Source organism: Dasypus novemcinctus, chromosome 10, assembly GCF_030445035.2.
Source record: "Dasypus novemcinctus isolate mDasNov1 chromosome 10, mDasNov1.1.hap2, whole genome shotgun sequence".
Taxonomy (NCBI): Eukaryota; Metazoa; Chordata; class Mammalia; order Cingulata; family Dasypodidae; genus Dasypus; species Dasypus novemcinctus.
Genome location: NC_080682.1, coordinates 97,446,933 through 97,462,131, shown reverse-complemented (window position 1 = coordinate 97,462,131; position 15,199 = coordinate 97,446,933). Strand labels below are relative to the sequence as shown.

The window sequence follows — 15,199 nt, the reverse complement described above, 5'->3', positions numbered from 1 at the left end:
AAATTTTAATTTCAGGTTTTCTTTAAAATTATTTTAAACTAGAGTCAAGGAATGTTTTCATTGTTACACTTCATTTTATGATTTGTTTTAAAAGGAGAATAAATTTAAATGTAACAATATACACTTTAACACACTACATTTGTTAACAATGAAAGTACCAAAAATACCCAGACCTTGCTGCCCTCCTCCTTGTGTTCCAAGTAGGATTCACAACAATTGCCCCATTCAATTTTATTTTTATTTATTAGAAAAATTGTGGATTTACAGAGCAATCATGCATAAAATATAGGATTGTCAGGTAACAATTATGATTATTAATTAGTAAAACTGTGTACTGGTGTGGAGCATTTGCTACAATTGATAAGACATTATCATAATTGTACTATTAACTTTAATCTATGATATACTTTAGAATTCAATAGTGTAGTTTAGTTGCATGGATTTTTTAAAGCTTTTATTTTTTTACTATATATGCAATCTAACATTTCCCCCATAAATCACATTCGATATATATTTCAGTATTGTTAATTATGCTCAATGTTCTTCTATAGTCACCACCATTCATTATCAAAATATTTCCGTCAATCCAAATAGGATCCTTGTGCATTTTAAACCTTATCTTCCCATTCTGTATCCCCAGCCCATTCTATTACCTTATATTCTTGATTCTGACTCATAAGTTTGCTTATTTTAATATTTTCAAATCAGTGAGATTATACAAAACATTTTGCTTTTGTGTCTGGCTGACTTTACTCAACATGATATCATCAATGTTCAGCATGTTAACACATATCAGGACCTTTTCAAGGCTGAATAATATTCCATTGTACATATATAGCACATTTTGTTTATCCATTCGTTGGTGATGATGGACTCTTAGTTTCCTTCTGTGTTTTGGCAGTTTTGAATAATTCCAGTATGAACATCACTTTGGTTTTTATTTTTTTTCTCCTAGTTCTTCTAGTTTGGACATTAGGCCTCTGATTTGATTTTTTTTTTTTAATAGAAGCATTTCGAACTATATATGTCAACATCTGAACTCAAAAAAATTCTCACAATTAAAAGCTGGAAAAATTAATAGACTCTCAAGGAAGTGTAACAAAATAAACATAGTAGAAACCTTTGTAGAATTTACTCATCAGGAGTTAAGTTGTGAACTACATGGATTCAAATTATAGGACATTATATAATGGATATTCTGTTTTTTGGATGATATATCCTCCAATCAATCCACTGATTTCATTTTTTATTGGGGTACTCCTTTATTTGTACAATTATTATTAATTTTAGGTAAGTTACTTAGGGGAATAAAGGGTTGTAAACTATTGTTATCTTCAAAACCTTTCATAAGTAAGGGAGAAAAACACATGACTGAGGACTGTGAACATAGAAGCACTCCTCACAGATATTTTTATTTTCTCTGGCCAAGGTAGGAGTTATCTTTCTAGGGATTAATTTTGACTTCTGAGAATGACTCTAATGTTACCTCTGTGACAAGTTCAGTAGATTACTCAAAATACGGGTGCGTATCTCCCGGGTCTTAATGCAGTACACAACAGGGTTGAGAACAGGAGGGACTAACAGGTACACATAGCCCATGATAATGTGCACCACAGGTGGAACATGCTTCCCAAAGCGATGAATAATGGACACTCCCAGCATCGGGACATAGACCAGCAGCACAGCACAGATGTGGGAGACGCAAGTGTTGAGGGCCTTGAATTGTTCTTCCTGTGAGGCAATGTGTAGCACAGTGGTCAGGATCTTCAAATAAGAGAGGAGGATGAGCACAGAGTCCATGCCAAAGGTGATGAGAATGATGATGAGGCCATAAATGCTATTGATGCGGTGGTCAGAACAGGAAAGCTTGATGATATCTGGGTGCAGGCAGTATGAGTGGGAGAGCATGTTGGCTTTACAAAACTTCAGTCGCTTAATGAGAAAGGGTCCTGGTAAGATGACAGCCACAGCCCTTATCACAAGTCCCACACCTATCTTGGCAATGGTGGCATTAGTCAAAATTGTAGTGTATCTTAGTGGGTTGGAAATTGCCACATAGCGATCAAAAGCCATGGTGAACAGGATGCCTGATTCCATTAGAGAGAAAACATGGATGAAGAACATCTGGGTGAGGCAGGCATCAAAGTTTATTTCACGGGCATTGAACCAGAAAAGCTTGAGCAGTGTGGGCAATGTGGCAGCACAGAGTCCGAGGTCACTTGCAGCCAGCATGGAGAGAAAAAGGTACATGGGAGCATGAAGTGACTCTTCCACCCGGATAACTACTAAAATGGCACTATTCCCTATAAGAGCAATGAGGTACAGGACACAAAACAAAATAGAGATCACTGGATGGGAAGCCTCCAGGCCAGGGAACCCAGTCAGTAGGAAGGGTCTGTAGGCACTGCCGTTGTAAAGGACCATCATGTCTAATTTGGAGTACAGAAGCAATAGTCATGTATCCCTAGAGTAAGAGAGTACGAATTAACACATCATCACCATGACCCTTTAAAATGAATAAAGTGTATTCATGATCTTATGATGGATTATGGTGGATACTAAATAAGTGCCTTTTATTACCTTTTCAAAGCTAGAGCTATAGCAAAACCTTGAGGTTCATTAAAGTTTTATGTAAGAAATCATAATATTAAACTCATATCAATTATAATTTCCATATATATCTAACTTAATCAAGGTATGAAATTGCCATATCTCTGAAGTTGACTTCAGTTTCAATATAAAATGTGGTCACAGTTGCCCTGAGAGGACAACCTAAAACTAGGTGGGAGATTAAAATCTAGAGGAACACGTAGGGAGTGGGAAACCTCTCCCTTATTCTTAGTACTTAATATCTGTCTTCATGCCCATTAAAAAAAATTGAGTTACAGAAACAAAAGGAAGATATGAATGTCATCCTTACAGAGTTGATATCTTTACAAAAAGCCTAGCAATCTCACCCTGATTAAATTAAAATCTTTTCTACCAATGCACAACCCCAAGATCATGCTAGGATAAAACATGTTAAGATAAAATTGATTCCAATTTTTCTATGTATTTTTTTCTACTCAACTAAATCTTAGTGCAGACCATAAAATAAGACTGAGGTCTGTGGAATCTGTATTCTAATTCTACCTTTCACCTTAGCTACATGATGTTAGGTAAATCGTTCTACTTTCTGAAATTCAGTTTCATTTTAAAAAGATGATGTGGGATGAAATAAGTGATATTTTAACCTTTTTTTCCCATATAGGTCTAATAGGTGGAATTTACAACTTTTTACTTGAATTACATATAATTATTTGCCCACAAAATGTTTTCTCTGAAAACCTTCCCATGTAGTCAAAATACAAACAGGAATAAATTACTGTAAATTTCACTAATGCTATGGCAGCAACTGTATGGTTCAAAAATGAAACCTTTCTGGGAGGAAATTTTCCAGGTGAGATCTTACGGATATGTAGGAAATGCCCACCCAAGCTTGTGCAGTTAGAAAAGAGTGTACCAGAAGGTAAGGAAAACACTTGGAAAAAAGATTCAAATGATGATACATTTTGGGATCTATAATAATTTGCAGAACAGCTTGGTTTGAGTAGTAACATGAAATAAGGCTTGAGAGATAAGGTATTTCAAAAAAGAGTTTATATCATTTCAAAATAAACCTGAGGATGTTAATTTTGATGTTATGTACATGTCTGTGTGTGTGCCTGGGGTAGTCAATGGTATGGTTACATTCACATTTTTAAAAGATAATTCTTTGTTGTATTGTGGAGAATTGGTTGCAAGGGTACATTTTTAAAGTCTCAATAAAATACCTTCCCTTTCTCAAGAAGTTATAATTTATAATGAGTTAAATTAATGAAAAATAAATACTATGTCCCTAGAATTTTAACACTTTACAAAACCCTTCCATAAAATTTATGAATCTTTATGTAAAAATTTATTTTAAGCTGATTGTTCAGTTGAGGTATTTGACTTAGAGAAGCAAAGTGCCTTTCCAGAAACAGTTATTAAGTTACAGGACTGAGACTTTAAATCATAAATAAAAGAAAATATGTATTCCATGAATTTTGCCAAACATATTGTTGGTTTCCTTAATTAACCATATGAAAATGAAAAGCACAACATCATCTTGGTTTCAGTATTTTTGGCTTTTTGGACAATTACTGAAACTGTTCTGGCCAAGGCTTTAAACCTATCAATTACAGATAAAAATACTAACAGTAACAATATTTATTACATAAGGAAGCTGGGAGGATTACACTATGTAATTTATATCAAGCATTTCAAACCCAGTCTGATACATAGCATCTTCTTTTAAATATTGGTTATGAATAGTATTTCTCAGCTTTCAACCCAACATTTTCTTAGCTATATTTAAGCACCAAACAGATGGCCTGAATCCATTGTTGCTGGCTGCAAAAGCAATCAGGAAACATTTGAACAAGTTGCCTAAATAAAATCCCAAGAATTCTTCCTAAAATAATAGCAAGGCGTCCCATACCTATATGAGGACCTATTGCTTTTATTTAACATTTCTGTCCCTCATTTTGGAAATCTGGTGTTTCAGAGAGAAATTTACATCTTTAGAAAGGGTTTGAGAGCTAAAGTTTCAAGAGGAAATGTTCTTCCACCAGTCTTTGTCTAATGGTTATATAAACAAACTTGGAAGAGGTAATAGTTCTAGGGATAATACTTACCTTTTGAATCCATCCCTTTCTTGGGAATTCAGTTAGTACCAAAAGAGATACCTGGTTTCCCACTACAGATAGTACACAGGCAGTAATATATCTGCCTGTGTACGTGGGTGTGTTTGTATATGTGCATGTGCGTGTTTACCAGCCTGTATCTGAATCCCTCTGAGCTTTTTCCTTGTGAATCCTGCTTGCAGAGACAATGTTATTTCAAGTAGTTCCCAAGAGGCCGTAATTGGTACAAATATGTTTTAATTGTTTTCCTATCTGTATGAGTCTTTTTATATTTATGTTACAAATCAGGTAGATATTTTCTTCTAACTCTCTATCAGGCATATAAAAGCCCAAACTTATTACATGTAATATTTCTTTCTCTAAACTACGATCTTAATCTATGTCTCTCAAGGGAATTTTATGCAACTAAGTCCAAAGGTGCAGATATTATCTTATTAAATATAAGCTTGTGTTAATTACATTATGTTATTAAATATAAAATTTGAGTAAAACTTTTCTAAATGATTTCTTAAGATGTTTATCCTGTTTGTTTTTGTTATATGTGTGGTTTGTGGTAGAAAATGAGATCTTTCTCTTAACAAAGAAAAAACTGCTTTGAGAAATAAAGATTAATGCAGGGTAAAGTTGATGACCTTATTATACTTATGTTAGTTTAGGGGAATATGCCTCCCAAAATTCAATTGCTATGGAAATTGTTAAAGAAATTTTGGATGTGAATTTTTATCATCAGTAATAAAGATAGCATTCATAATGTGGATCTTGAGAGATGACCCATGAGGAAAGTATCAGAATAACATATCAAAGCTTTAGATAGGCTAATCACTTGTTGCTTCCAAGGATACAGTGTATATATTTGAAGAGAGAGTTTATTGAGCTCAGATCATCCTGAGATCATCATAATTTAACGCATTGGCAAGGACCTCAGAAAATGATGAAAACACAATTATGGTGATTTCTTGAAACTGGCAACATGAAGGCTCATACTAAATAAGGTGGAAACGCCAGAACTGCTGGGATTTTATATGCAAAGTTGATGCAGATGTACACTGCATGGTAATGATAAGACCTTGAAAATAAACCTAGCTCCTAGTGTTAACCCATCAGGTACAGGCAGACGTAATGAGATAATGAAGGGAAAGCACATTGGAAAACCAGGAGAGTTGGACTTGCATAGGGATGGACAGAAAAAAACAGTGCCCAAGGAGCCGAATGATGGGCAGTCAATAATAGTGCTACTCAATACGCATTCTCTAATATAATCAAAGTGGATGATCATGAAGACAAAGGTTAACTCTCACAACACCTTGACTGTTTTTTGATTTCAACTATTTTTTTTTTTTGTCTTGGCATTCATTGAGCGAAGAAGAGGTTGAATTGTCCAGAGAAAAGGAATTATAATATCTCAGCAAGTGTACACAGTGAAGAGTCCACCATTACTTCCGTAAATGGATCTATGGCCATTTACTTAGGATATTGTGTAATCAGGACATAGCAATACCCAGATATTTTAAGACCTGCAGGATGAAAATAGAAAGAAAACCTATGTAGTGAGACAAAATCCCCATTGGTCTGGAAACCACAAATAAAGATTAATATCCAGAATATATACGGAAACCCAGCAACTAAATAAAAAGAGAGAAACAATTGGAAAACGGGCAAAACACCTGAATCAACATTTCTCCAAATAAGACATAAAGAGTCAAGAAGCACATGATAAGATGATCAGCATCATTACTCACTAGGGAAATTCAAATAATGCCACAAAGAAATATTTCACACCCACTAGAATGGCTATTAACAAAAAGAAAAGAACATGTGCTGCAGAAGATGTTAATAAATAGAAAAATGCATTCCTTTTTGGTGGGAATGTAAAATATTGCAGCTGCTATATAAAAGAGTTTGGTAGATCCACAGAAAGATTAGATTTTTCATATGCCCCTGCAATCCTACTTCTAAGCATATACCTAAAACTATTGAAAGTAAGGACTCAAAAAATAACTTCCACACCATTGTTAACAAGGGCATTATTCACAATTGTCAAAAGATGGAAGCAACCCCAGTGTCCAGCAACAGATGAACGGGTGAAAAAATGTGTTATATACATGCAATGACATACTGTTCTGCTCTAAAATGGCATGAAGTTCTCATGCATGCAACTATGTGGATGAAGTTTGAAGACATCATGTTCCATGAAATAAGCTGGGTACTAAACAAAAAATATTGTTTTATCTCAATAGGATATAATTAGTATAAGCAAAGTGCTTCTTCACAATACTTCCTTAGATCATCTCTCAAATAGCCTCCCTTTATCCAAATCCTTGTCTCAGGGTCTGCACTGGGGCTGAGCATGTGGGGAAAGGAGTACTATGGCCCCTATTTCCAAGATAAATTGCAAAATTTCTAATATTTCTTAATGTCTGGATAATAAAAGAAACCTGGCATCTGATGTGGATGATTATAAACAATGATCCCATAGCTCTGTTGAAATTTTGAAAAACTTGGAACCCTATTAATTGCCAAATAGCCCCTATTACAAAAGTCATTATGTATTTTACAACACAGATTGTACTTTCTTCTGTATTTTTTGGATATTTCATCCCACCATTCACGAGCTGATAAATTGAATTAGAATTAGCCATGGGTTCTGGAATACAGTCTTGTCATCTTCACCTTCAATAGTGTCTCTGTCAGAAAGCCAGATTCACTACAAGATTTCATTCTTCATTTCCTCATATTATCATTGCTAATGTTCCTCAATGCCTAATTTTCTATGACTCATTTCATTCCTTCTGACAGAAACACAGAAGTGATTTCCATTACATCATGTAACAACATTGAAGGGTAAGATTAAAAAAAAAAGTACTTCCCTGCCTGAAAATAAAACTTTTGGTACCAATTTTGGGAAGCCCTTTGTTCAACTCTGTATGGAGAAAGGATGCAACTAAGAAAGCCTCATGTCCTTGGCCCATAATTCAGGACCCACTATCACAGGGAAGTTCCTTTATCCCATCAGAGACACTATGCAACCCACAGATCAGACAAAGGCATCAAGTGTCACACCATGAAGCACCTTGATGTGCCATTAATGCACAATTGAGTATGATGGTTTCTTGCTGACTTTCGTCTTCCGGCATCAGGTACGGGGGGTCTTTGTATAAATTAATATCAGCCAAGGCACAAGTAATAGCTATGGTCAAAGCAATGCATATGGTTTCATCTGGGGTCACAGAATAGAGGACAACGTAAATAGATTAACTAGGTGACATATAAGTAAAGAGAGGGAAAAATTCCTACTGGTTCATGGGGAAATAAAAGGGCTATTCTGATGCATTCCATTGTTACAAGTAAGTATATGAATTATCTCTTGCTTAAATGATTGCAACCACTTGTAACTCTACTTCCATCTTATAGTTTTCTCTTCAAGTTCAAACTTGAGTTTTCAACTGCAAATTTGACTAGTGTTACCCCCTATAAACAATCTTACAGGATTTGTCTCTTTTATAAAACATGTTGCTCATTCTACTTAGCAACACATGCGTGTGTTTTCACACTGACACCATCCTGTTGCTCTTGCCTCTCCCACAGTATTCCATAGCATACTTTGAATAGTTTGAAATGTAAACATATTTAAATGAGTATAGCTCTCCAAAACCTCTGTTTTATGATTCCCTTCATCTCTCTGGTAAAACTCTCCATTATACTTTTTACTCCTTTAACTCCAATGTACACTTTAAGACTCAATTTAAATTACATTGAAAAATAGACAAAACTAATCTGTGAAGATTAAATGAAGAAATAGTTTCCCAGGGTAGAAACGGAGTTGGAGAATGATCAGACTGGGTCATGAGGTAATTTTTTGGGATATGGGCATTTAAAACATGTATATATTAACTTGTATGATGTTTACATGGAAGTACATAAGTGCCAAATCTCATCGAACTTGATAATTAAGGCTCTTTATTATTTTGAGGGACATTTAATTTGGTTCCAGTTTAGGGCTAGTTTGAAAAAAAAACTGCTATAAAAACAAATATACAAGTCTTATTGTGAATTTATATGCTTGTTTCTCTTAATAAAATGACAAGCAATAAAATTGCTGGGTTATGATGTAGATGTGTATTTCTTTGTAAAAAATATTTTATTATAAAGTAAGAAGAGGAAACCATACCATTATGGGATGTGAAAAGGAAAAAAAATCATTATAAAATATTATTTCAAGAACTTAGCTGTAATGTGCAGTGTGAAAAACCTCTGAAAAATTTCTGGGTCAATGTGAGGTTATATACCTTTAATGAAAATTTAAAATTCATATTAGGCTTATAGAAGAAAGGAGAGAACAGAAAGGTAGATACAGGAGAAATAATAGAAAATTGATGGAATCTAAATATTGAGGGAATTGATAAAGATAAACAAAATTGAATGAATGAATGAATTTAGAATTAGGAAGGAAGAAAGCAAAAGAAAGAGAAAAAAAGTAAAATAAAAGAGAGGGGAAAAGACAGTAGAATACAATAAATAACAATGAGTGAGAAGAGAAAAGTAGGTGAGATAATGAGGTGGGGATAAGAGGGAGATGCTAGATCTTACAATAAATTCCTGAGAAAAATTAGAGGAAAAAAATAAGAGGGAAAATATGAAGATGGCAAATCAAAATTCATGAAAATACTTTCTCTTCTCCCTTAACAAATCATATTGATTCTATATGTGTTCTGAGGCTGGACAAATGATTCTAAGACTAGATAGTTACAGATCACTTAATAACGAAAAACAAGTCACAAACACATCAATGATGGATTTCCACAAGGATGGAGGGTGGGTGTCATAAAGTTTATCCACACTCAAATAAAAATGTCTACTAGAAATAACTCCCATATTTTAGTCATTGCAATCTAAAATCCAGTTATCCAGGATTCTGCTGGAGGAAAACAATTTTCCAATTTCATATAATCATCTGCAAATAACAGGTTTTCTTGTGCAAATGAGTGAATTACAAAATCTTTGGAGTCAGAAGAACACCTATATTTGAAATACTGCCAGATTTCTGAGATTAACCAAATACAGAAAATAGTCTATGAAACTTATCATCTGGAGATTTTGTATAGATCCATGAAATAGTGTACAAGCATTACCAGTGAAGTTAGTGGCAACTGCTACCATGAGAAAGAGGAGAAAATGAATTATCTCATTTATTACTGAACAGAGGAAGCTTGGAGAAACTTGAAAAAAAAAACCAGTATTTAAATATCATTTGAAACTGACATTTACTATAAAATACTAGGCACCAAGAGAATTATTCATGCAGTAGTATATAATAGATTTAGCAGCAGCACCATTTGAAATATAACTATTATATTTATCAGTAGAAAAGTGCCTGCTATTCTATTTCACCTACAGACCTTGCTGGATGACAAAGAATGAAAAAAATAATTATACTTCATTTCTTGATCCTAAGAAATACTTATTTCTCACACTCATTTTGTTATGAATTTTATCCAAGACCAGATAGCTCCCTGTCCACAGTCCTGGGAGATGCTGTCCTTCTAAAACTCATAGCATTTCGTGACATGTTGTCCAGGGCTGAGACCAACACTCTCCTGGGAAGGAACCCTCGGGATAAAAAGAGGAAGGATGCTGTAAGGGCTTCAGAAGGATGACAATGTTCTGGGATCAGCTCAGACTTTCAGAAAGGCCCAGAAATTCTTCCATTAATACCTTTCTTTGCTTGAAATTTGGTGGAAACAAGTTGTTGCAAGCAGCCCATTCATCTCTACCCAGGTGAGTTACCCTGTCCACAATTTGGGGACTGTGAATAGATAAGGCACTGCAATAACAATTTATTTTAGAAGGAAATGAATAGAATAGAATTGCTAAATCTTGCTTTAATCAATAATTTTTGTCAGTCACCATGACATCTCTTTTCTGTTTAAATTTTTAGAATTTTTCACCAAGAAAGTAAGGGTTGTAGATAAATACAACTTAGACATGGTAGAATTTCATTGGGCTCATCTGCTTGTATGTCTAGCCTCTAAGTAATTAATGACATAAGCAGGGTGTTCCAGGCATCTGTAGTCCCGCCACCTGTATCCCCATGAACTTTAATATTGCATAATTTACTAAAGATGAGAAAGGATGAGTTTGAGACAATCTGGGGTCTGTGTTTTAGGAGAAGTGTTTATGTATGGAGCAGGTGTTTAATGTGGAAAGTAAGGGAAAGTTAAAGCATAATATGCCTGGAAAACCTTCAATTCTGGTCCTTTCACCCTAAAGTTCATTTCTCTCTGTGTCAGTGCATTGCGTGCCCGACATTTTGCCCCTTTTGAATCTGTTTCAGTTTCATGTTTACTTTTTCTTCCACTCAGTATCAAGGAATGAAACAACCTTACCTGATTGCAGTTAAATTATTTTAAAATGCTAAGAGTTATCAAGGTCATACTCTTTTTGCTTTACATAGAAATTGGATTTAAAGTAATTTGGATGCATTTTGTTCTCCCTGTTCTATTCTTACTTACTCACAAAGCCTAAGGAGGAGTAGTTATTACAAAAACAATATGTTTTTGTCATGTGTCCTTTTTAACTGCAAGAAAGTCTGCAAGGTAGTCAGGATATCACATTCTTATATTCAATGTGAAAATTTGATCCTTACTTGGGAAAATGGGCAATTTTATACACAAGAATTTTGAGGAAAGCACTTTGGCTCTGGAATTTTCATCTTCTTATGCAGTTTTCTTCATTTCTGTCATCAAAACTTTTTCTATTCTCTTTATTTTCTATCTCCTCAGTATCGCAGAGTCTGTTTCTTACCAGTCAAAATAACCAGGTTTTTTATAAGCTACCATGTACTCAATATTTGAGCTGTTACAACCACCAATTTGCTCTCTATATAATTGCATTTAATACTAAGTTGATGAAGTTATTGACCTTTATTTACAGATGAGTATGCTGGGGGTAATAGGAAAGGACTTTGGCAAGACCTCATAAATGGTACATGGGAGATTCAGGATTAGTAGCCAGATCATCTTTCTGATTTTCAAGTGGTTTATTTTATCCTTTTCTGATTAGTAAAGAAGTAACCTGACAAAAAAGCATTGCTATCAGGTGAAGAGGCCAAAGTAAATTATTGTTCATTTACTATTAGGCTATCAGACTTTTATTGATTGAATATTCATGACATACTGATACATTTAACTTATGAAACCTTTCTCCTTTAATGTCTAACATTATTGACAACTTAAATTCATAACTAGTAGCACCTTCCTTTATACACTTAAACAATCCCCCCCCATCTACCACAACATAACATGTATAGACATAAAAAGAAGTTATTTTTCACAAGGGTGCTTATGACTTTAATCCATATCTCTCAACTGTTCTGACCATAGTCCACATAATTTTATTATAAAAGGAGCACAAGTATAGAGATCTCCTTGTCCTTTCCTTAATTTTCATTCACTTAATAATTATTGCACTGAAATTTCTTTTTATAGCCCATACACGTGCTTCATTTGACCATGACACAGTTATTTGTCTGACCAGATCAAAGAAAATCTCTTTTGGGGAGTGATTGTGGTCACTGTTTAGCAGAAAAAGATTGGACAAAAGATGAGAAATGCTCCAAATATTAGAGAGAGATTGATGAAACAGATTAAGGAAGATAAGCATTTTCTTAAATTTGAGCTTTGGTTTTCTCAAAAGGGAACATGAGTTACATTTGCTAAAGATGAAGAATTAAAGAGGTATTAAAAGGTTTTCGTTATATTCAAAGAAGCTTGGGAATTCATATCACAGCTAATTAGTCAGTGTATAGAGTTATAATATAGTGTAGAATTATTAAAAGAGACAGTGAATGCCCATTATACAAAACAGAGGAAATGCTGCCTTAACCAGAATTCAGGAAGTCTAAAGACCATTTCATTCCGGGATAAAGTAACAAAATTGTTAATCCAGTAACAGGATGTATCTAAATCGCCCAGGTTCTGCTTTTGACTACATTATATCCTACTTTAAATTGTCCCTTCTTCTAGATATCTGTACTTCTCTATTCTCGTTTGTCTTCTAATCACCTGTCAAAACATATTCCCCAGTTCATCTCCTCATTCCATCCACCAAATCTATCATAAACATACATGGACCTTAATTCTCAGTGAACCAACCTCCCTACCTGTCTCTCTAAGCAGACCACTCTCTTCAAATGTATTCTTAAGGTCACAAGTTCCCTGAAAAAAAGCGACATGTTCAGCATTATGGGGAAGGAATGAGTGAATGTAAGAAAAGTAAATTTGCCCCTACCAAACCCCATTTGAAAACAAATGCCAGTGTCTCAGGAATTAATAACCCACAACCTGGGATGAGCAACAATGGGGCTCGAGGAACATAACACTATGTTCTAATGCCAAAAGAAGAGCAGAAATGGAATCTTCTGGGAAACCCCAAGAGTCCCCAGTGAATTTCTAATTGCAATGAGATAAGGCTGGCCTTTAGAGGTCAATTAAGAAATATAATCTAATGGTAGCTTTTCAGAAAGCACAGCGTAGATCAAGGTCTTCCATGAGTTGGAATTTTTGCAGGATTGTTTGCTACTGACACCCTGATATACAGGATAGAGCTTAGGCTAATCTGGCCAAATTGCCAATAAAAGTAATGAGTTTATTTGTTCAATGTTCAATATGTCTGAATGATAGTGAGGGCTGTGGCCTTTTCACTTCCTGTTCATGTTCTCCAACTGCATGTATCAGAATCTGTGGTGAGAAGAGAGACCTCTAAATTCCATGGCATCCATCAGCATGTCATATCTAGATCCCAGAATGGTAACACTGATTGGGATTCCTCGACTAGAGCGTTTGCAGTTTTGGATTGGTTTTCCCTTCTTTACAGTGTGCCTGGTGGCTCTACTAGGAAACATTACTTTACTGATCATCATCCCTGCAGAATGCAGTTCACACCAGCCCATGTACTTCTTCCTTGCAGTACTTGCAGCCACTTATGTAGGTCTCAGTGCAGCCACTGCTCCCAAGATGTTGGCCGTTTTCTGGTTTGGCTCATGCTCCATGACCTTTGATGCCTGCCTTGTCCAGCTCTTCTTCATCCATGCCTTGCTGGGTATGGAATCTGGTATCCTATTGGCCATGGCCTTTGACTGATATGTGGCCATCTGTGATCCTTTGAGGCACATGTCCATCCTTACACCTTATGTCTTGGTTTGGATGGTCCTAGTGGTGGCAATCCAGGCAACTGTGCTGGTTGGACTGTTACCCATTCTAATAAAAAACTGCACATTTTCCACCCCACAGTAATTGCTCACTCCTACTGTGAGCACATGGCTGTAGTCAAGTTGACCACAGAAGACATTCAAGTCAGTAAAATACATCATCTCTTTGCGGGTTTTACAATTCTGGGATTTGACATGATTTTCATCCTAGTGTCCTATATCCTGATTTTCCAGGCAGTTTTTCATCTACAACAAAAGAAAGCACGACTCAAAGCATTTAACACATGCTCAGCTCACATTTTTGTCTTCCTTGAGTTTTATATTCTTGCTTTTTTCAGCCACTGTTTTGGACATCTCGCCCTTCTACCCACATTCTTCTGTCTACTATCTATCTCCTTGTGCTACCTGCACTCAATCCTATTGTGTACGGTGTATAAAAAATAAGGTAATCAGTAAGTGGGTGGCACAGATTTTTCTTCTGAATCATGGATCCAGTAATTAATGTATCAAATATTTATAGTCAGGAAGAGAATACATTTACTTCCACAGGATGAAGATGAGTTTGAAACATTTGTGTTCATTTTTGGGGACTTCACATCATCATGCTCAATGTTAAAGTTATTTTGTTTTCACAAACTACAGCTAGGATGACCTAAAATATATTCTGGTTAAGACTGATATTTCCCTATCTCTTCATTTGATTTCTAATTTTATCTTTATCATTTCCTTTCCTTTAATTTATTTGTTTTTAGTTTGTAGTTCTTTAACTTCTTAACAAGAAAAATTGTATTGTCAATTTTCATACCTTCTTATAGAATACCTATATCTTGCACTGTAGATTTAACTTTTTAACCATTGCTTTTCTTGCTTGAAATAGATTTTAACATTCTGTATTTTTATTCTTATTCAGTTCAAATATATTTAATTTCCATTGTGATTCCTTCTTTAAATTATAGGATTTTTTTAAAGATTTATTTATTTATTTGTCTTCCCTTTCCCACCTCCCACCCCCCCACCCCGGTTGTCTGTTCTCTGTGTCTATTTGTTGTGTCTTCTTCTTTGTCCGCTTCTGATGTTGTCAGTGGCATGGGAAACTGTGTTTCTTTTTGTTGCATCTTCTTGTTGTGTCAGCTCTCCATGTGGGCGGCAGCTTTCTTAGACAGGCTGCACTTTCTTTCGCACTGGGTGGCTCTCCTTATGGGGTGCACTCCTTACATGTGGGACTTTCCTATGTGGGGGACACCCCTGTGTGGCATGGCACTCCTTGTGCGCTTTAGCACTGCACATG

General features: G+C 35.2%; 1 protein-coding gene across 1 annotated transcript; it reads right to left on the bottom strand.

Annotated features, from left to right (window-relative positions):
- Positions 1-1,482: 1,482 nt before the first annotated feature.
- On the bottom strand, positions 1,483-2,424 carry LOC101438412 (olfactory receptor 51I2-like). Its single transcript, XM_004475351.2, has one exon. The coding sequence runs from the start codon at positions 2,422-2,424 to the stop codon at positions 1,483-1,485; it is 942 nt and encodes a 313-aa protein (XP_004475408.2).
- Between the last annotated feature and the right edge of the window lie 12,775 nt (positions 2,425-15,199).